The following is a 6,689-nucleotide window of genomic DNA, read 5'->3' on the forward strand; positions in this document are numbered from 1 at the left end:
ATATCACAATAAAAAATATAAATACACATATATATCCCACCACATGCTACAGGAATGCCTTAGCTTGGAGGAGAGAGCTAATGGGGAGGTAAAGGGAATTAGTAGTATTTTGTGTCATAGAACTTCATGTTATTATTAGTGTTATTAATGTAGATTGTCCAGGTCAGCACTGTGGGGCCCTGGGCCCTGGGAAGAACCCTCTATCTTTTTTTTTTCCAAAGTCGGTTCCCTTTATTAAATGTTTTTTTTTTCACAGACCAGAAATACACAATAAAAGTAGAAATAGACCCCAGTTAGGAGCTATAGGCCTGACCTCACATGACCCCTGCTGCCTCAATTTGAACAGGATAAGAAGCAGCTACATCCCTGAGTTTGGGAAAGGAGGACAAGGATTTGAACCCCAACTACCCTGCCTCCCATCTAATCTCTCCCCAAACTATAAAGAGCCATCTTGTGAAGCAGCAGCGGAGTAAGGCACTTCCCTTGCTGTTCCAGTGAAGTGCATACCCCCAGGAGAGCTTGTTCAGATGGCACAGAATCCAAAGGCTACATTTCGTATGAGAAACTGGTACAAAAACATGGGTGGGGAGGCTGGGGCTGTGACAGGACAAGCCCAAGGAGAGAATTTCCCTCCTGTCTACTCATCAGATCCCGACACCGAGTCTTCTGAGCTGGGGGCAGTACTGGCTAGTTCCTCTTCTTCAGAGTCCTCACTCCACCTTCTCTTCTTTTTGCTCCTGTTCTCTCCTGAAGGGTACTCATCACTGGACACAAATTCTTTACTCTTGAAGCTCTCGCTGAGCTGCCTTGACGATGACTTGGATGACGAGCTCCTAGAGGGTGTTGACTTCTTTTCCATCTTTACCTTTACTTTCTTCTTCTTCTTTGACTTGTCCCTCTTAGAAGACTCACCCCTGCCCCCTTCATATTCTTTCATGGCTTTTTCCTATTCCCTCCTGGCATCCTCAGCCTTGCGACCCCATTCCTCTTTCTTCTCTTTGGACATTCCCTTCCATATCTCGCCTGCCTTCTTGGAAAGATCTGTGATACTGATGCCAGGATGGTCTGACTTGATCTTCTCTCGGCTAGCATTGAGCCATGGCATGCAGGCAGACATGGGCCTCTTGGAGGCATTGGGATCTTTGCCCTTCTTCATCTCCATAGGCTTCTTGTGGCTCTTGCGATCCTTGGCCATCTTGGCCTTTTTAAGCTGTCTGTTTCTTCTCATCCCGGTCACTGTCACCCTCGTTACTAGAAGAGCTGGCAGAGGCATTGCTGTCAAACTCCTCTGCCACGTCTTCCTCCTCTTCACCTGGGTTGAATGACTCATCAGTCTCTTCCCCTGAGTCATCGCTGCTGTCATTGGCATTCTCTTCCTGGATCTTGCCCTCCTCCTTCATCCGCTCCAAGTAGGCATCGTGCTGATCTTCATCAGAGTCGGCATAGTCATCGTAGCTTGGGTTCATGCCCTTTTTCAATCCTCGGTTTTTGATGCTGAGTTTTTTTACATTGACAAAATCAAACAGCTTCCCATACTCCTCCCTCTCAATGCTGCTGAAGGTTTACTGAGCGCCCTGCTTGGTCTCAATTTCAAAGTCAAAGGAACGTGTCGTGGTGGTGCCACGGGCAAAGTTGACAAAGGAGATCTCATCGAAGCGGATGTGCACAGGTGGCTTGTGGACATAGATGAAGCCCCGCTCCAGTGGGTACAGCAGTCCTGAGCTCTCCTTGTAGGAGCAGGTGATGCACTGGGCCCCGGGGTGCTCTTGGAAGTTCCCCTTGGGACGTGATCTTGCGGTTCACCAGCACCTTCATGACCTGGTTGACCATCTCATAGAGGAATCCTGACAAGTTCTTGGTGAGCCGCCCCTCATAGCGCTTCTCCACCTCTTCCTCATTCATGTTGAGAGTCAAGGAGATGTCCTCATCCTTAGAGAAGAGGAGGATCAGGAAGTGGTAACGGGTCTGGCCCTGCTTGATGGGGGGATCCAGGCTGATCACAAAGAACATCTGGTGCTGATCCTTGTGGGGCAGCAAAAAGAGGTGCAGCACTGTTGTGTAGGGGATTGTGAAGGTCTTACCATGCAGGTGCAGAAAGGTGGGATAGATCCGAATGTCGTACTGCCCTCGGGGAGTCAGACACTGCAGTTCCCGGAAGATGCAGATGGCGTCTCCAGTGGCCTGGATCACATCTGCCTTAGACAGCACGTTCTGAGCAAAGGCCTCAACAGGGTCCACGCCATCCTCCTGGGTGGGAGGCATGTAGAAGCGCATCTCTATGAGCAAGACTTCTGCGTTATCATTCTGGTGGAACTCCAGTGTCACCTCATTCTTGCCTGTGGTGCACTGGGACACATTGCTGAGGGGTATCTCGAAGACCAGCTGGTCGCCAATGTCAAAGGAAAGCAGCTGCCCACCAAACTTCACTGTTCCCCAGTTCCTGCCCTTCACACATAGGTCCTTCTTCATTAGCTCAAGGCGATAGTGGGTTTTGAAGAAATCAGAGAGTTTCTCAAACTCCGATTCTCAGAAGCCATCATACTTGTAGACATGGCCGTTCTTTGAGAGCAGTTTAAGTCCATGGCCCAGAGCCACACGGCGCCAGATGCCTTCCATCAACTCCCCAGACTGGATGTTGTCCACTTTGCCAGTCTTACTGTTCTTAAAGATGATGCCCTGGCAGCTCAACCTCAGCCGATCATCATTCATGGAGCCTTTCACTTCCTGATAGATGTCATTGAACTCCAGTGTTTCTGCCATGCTGACCTGCCCCTTTTGGCCTCAACTGGGAGCTGAGCCTCAATTCCTGCGTGGGTGTGCAGATACTCAGCAGGTTGGGAATCTCCTCAAGCAGCAGCCTCGCGATGGCCCTAGTGCGGGCGGTGGGAGCGCTGAGGGACGCAGGTGGGGGGAGCAGGGACACTGGGGATGTGGGGACACTGGGGAAGCTTTTCCTGCATGCACGAACCAGCGTCCCACCACTGGAAGCTGTCAATCCTCTATCTTTTCAAGTGTTCTTTCTCTGTTGGGTAAGACCAGCCCAGAACAAATCTGAAGCTGAGCATTCAGCAGCACAAGCTGTATTTACCAGCCGGAGAATGGAGAAGTGGGAGTCAAGGTCACAGATCATTTCTAACCCCAGAGAAGTCTGGGGGAGATGTGAGGGCAATAAAATAAAGGGGAGGCCTATGCCTTAATGAGGGGTGGGTCTCTTTCTGAAATTGGAGCACCACCCTCTTTTTCCTTCCATGGTCCCAGTAGGATCTGGCATGGTGCAGGCACGTGTGTGCGTTAGCATGCCAATGTATTATAATCAGGGCAGAATGAGGTGCAGGGTCTCCTGGAGGTCAGATTCAGCACCATCTTGGTTCAGGCCGGCTCTGGTTGGATTTTGTTATTCTAGTCCTCTTTCTTCCTTTGTGTTTTTCCTGTAACTGAAATGGAAAGATCAGTACACAAGATTTTACCAGGGCCTATATGATTTTGGACTCAAAAAAGATTTTGGCTTAGCTTTGGCTGGTTTGGCTCAACAGTTAGAGCATTGGCCCGAAGACCAATAAGTCCCGGGTTTGATTCCAGTCAAGGGCATGTACCTCAGTTGTGGTTCACCCCGGCCCTGGTTGGGGTCATGCTGGAGGCAACCAGTCGATGTGGCTCTCTCACATCAATGTTTATATCTCTCCCTCTCTTTTTCTCTTCCTCTCTCTCCCTCCCTTCCACTCTGTCTGATGATAGAGAAATATCCTTGGATGAGGATTAAAAAAAAAAAAAAAAGATTTTGGCTTAGCTCAGGTTGAAAAGAGTGAAGAAAACAGTTTGCTTGGATCCTGTTTCAGACACTGACTAAATGCATGACTTGGGCAAGTCATGTAAGATTTCTGTGGGTGGCAGCTTGTCTCCAAAGATGGTCCCCAGTGAACTCTGCCTCTACTTTAACTCCCTCGTGTGGTCCCCTGTGGGCGTCAGTGGGATGTGGACTGGCTGTGCCTCCTGTAATGAACAGAACGTGGGAGAAGTAACACTGCTGACCTCATACCCTCACAGAAACTCCATTCCTTTGACGTGGCCCTGTCTCCTTTCTGTCCCTCCATTCCCTTCTTTAATCATTAACCCTAAGAACATCAGATTCTGGTCAGCATCAAGCTGTCTTAAGAACAAGGCCTTAGGTCTATTGACCACAGACAGAATTGCAGCCAAGCTGAAGATATCTTGCCTGTAGTTGTCTTTCAGCCCCAGGCCCATGCAAGCAGCACAACAACCCCACGGACCACACCCTCCTGAAAGCAGAAAGAACAATGCCATGGCTGACATCAGGCCCTGATACATGATCAACTACTCCCTGGCCTGGCCCCATCCAATCAGTAGAGCACACAACCCTGACTCCTTTAGCCAGCATGATCAATATTTTCTCCCTATATTCCCCATCCCTGGAAGCCAGTGGGAGCCAGGTCTTTGAGCACTGGCTTACCTGTGGCTCTGGGTTGGCACCGTTTCCTCAACTGATAAACCCTGACTGTGTTGGCTGCAAACACTTGTTTGAGTTTCACTGGGCTTTGATGGACACAGGAAAACAGACCCCTGTAGTCCAGTAACAACCAACAACCTCAGGAAGGCCGGCCAGCCTCTGCTCTTGTGGTCTTAGAAGCCAGACTGTGCTTAAGAAGTCTGACTCCTGCTGAAGACAGAGGCCATGGAAAGGGGCCTGGACGACGAGGGACTGTGTGGAGAGGGAGGCCTCAGGGTGGAGCTCTGAGGGATGGGACACGTGAGTGATGATGCCACCTTGGACGCTCTAGTCCAGTCAAGCCTCAGAGGACGGCAGATCCTTCATCACATGAGGAGAAGCACAGAAGAGACCCCAAGTGAGTGCGGCGGAAGTGCTCAGCTGAGCCCATGAACCCACAGAATTGTGAGATATTCAACTGTTGAATAGCCATTACACTTTCAGTCGTTTTGTTACGTGGTGCTAGGTAACCGAGACACTGTTAGCAGCAAAGACTTCTAGAACTCCCTCCCGGATGGACTGAGCCTCTGCCGGACACGGGCGCACGGTGGCTGGCCCCGGAGAACGGGCACTCAGTGCTCCTCCTCCGAGAGGAAATGCTTTGCTAACTCTGAGAGAAGTGGAAACACTAGTTTGTGGAAGTAACCTCTTGGAAAAGAAAATGAGGAATTTTAACAAGTTTCTCTTTACCCAAAAGGAAAATTGCAGCCCGGTTCTAAAGGAACCCAAGTCTGCTAAATACTGTGTTCTGCTGTCCTCAGGTTTCTTGGTTGGATTCTTTCATGTCACTCAGGCTCGAGCTGAAACCCCCTCTCCTCACGGAGCTCGGCCCTCGCCCTGCCCGCCTCCTCGGCCCGCTGTGCATTTGTCGTCTCTGTCGAGCGTGTTGTCTTCGTGAGGACGAGGACTTGGTCTCTCCTGCTCACGTAACAGCTCCAGCCCCAAGAACATTGCCGGGAACATATTTTCTAGTCAAGCCATGCTTGTTTAATGGACTAAAGTGAATTCTTACTATTTCCCAACTTGGGAGAGAAAGATTAGAAATTTGAAGGACCTTGGGGGTCCCAAGAGGAAACTCCCAGGAAGGAATGAGCCTTGTGTTTCTACTTGGCTGCATTGAGAGAGATGCTACAAAAACGCGAAGTAATTTAGGGATAAACCTCTGTAATGGTGAAAACACTGGAGCTAAATGACTTAAAAATAAGCAAACAAAAATCCATTTACAACAAACGAAAGATGATTTAGGGATAAACCTCTATCATGGTGGAAACACTGGAGCTAAATGCCTTAAAAAAAACAAGCAAACAAAAAGCCATTTTTAAAAAAGCTAAAGATGTCATTGCCAAACAAAGACAGACTGTGCAAGAAGCCCCCAAGGGTGGAGTCGACGCTAATGAGGAAGAGGGTTTTTGGGGTAAAATTAAGCTTAATTGCAAGGATGAAAAGTTGTGGGCATATTCTTTTCAAAGAAGCCAAGGATGTTACTGTTTCTTGAGTTACTGTTAAGTTGTGCAAATCAGCGGAAAAGATTCCTCAGGGAAGAGTCCGGAGTGACACTTGGTGAGAGGTCCTGGATGCCCAAATAGATCTTTTCCATCTCTGTGTGGACGGTTTTATTGCCTCATCACTGAGAGCTCAGAGAAAACCTGAGAATGGAAGAATTACTTAAAGATGAGATTTACTAGAGCAACAAAATATTTGTTTTCTAAGGAAACCTGGTTGAAAAACAAGGTTTATAAGATTTTAAACAAAAACATACTTTATTTAAAAAATACAAGAGTCTCATGATTGTTTAAAAATATTTGCGCCTACCCCCAAATTAACCAAACTCTCCATAATCTTGCCTGCAGAGTAATTTTTGAATTCGGAAGAACTATCCTTTGAAAATGTGTTATTCAATACAAAATAAAACTAAACTCTCCTTCATTTAAATTATTTAGAATAGTGAATTTTAGTATTTACTGACACTGTAAATACTGAAGATTTCCAAGCTCTTCAGTGAAATATCAGTAAAGAAACATCAGTATCAAATGCCGCCTTAGATGTGGTTCTCAGTTTTTCTCAAAGAATTTTCTAAAACTTCCAACCTCAAGCTGCTTCTTTCTGTCCACTGTTTGCTCTGTGTTGGTGGCTTAGTTTATGTTTTATGAGCCATCTGCTGAGTCCAAGATGCCCACGTTGTGTT

General features: G+C 47.8%; 1 protein-coding gene across 1 annotated transcript; it reads right to left on the reverse strand.

Moving 5' to 3' along the window:
• Positions 1 to 515: 515 nt before the first annotated feature.
• Positions 516 to 2,760, reverse strand: LOC118630099 (FACT complex subunit SSRP1-like). Its single transcript, XM_036261791.1, is given in 3 exon segments — positions 516 to 1,217; positions 1,219 to 1,784; positions 1,786 to 2,760. Coding segments are annotated over 3 exon segments (2,121 nt in total). The 3' UTR covers positions 516 to 637.
• Positions 2,761 to 6,689: the final 3,929 nt, after the last annotated feature.

The sequence above is a fragment of the Molossus molossus genome, unplaced genomic scaffold (genome assembly GCF_014108415.1).
Source record: "Molossus molossus isolate mMolMol1 unplaced genomic scaffold, mMolMol1.p scaffold_m16_p_14, whole genome shotgun sequence".
NCBI lineage: Eukaryota > Metazoa > Chordata > Mammalia > Chiroptera > Molossidae > Molossus > Molossus molossus.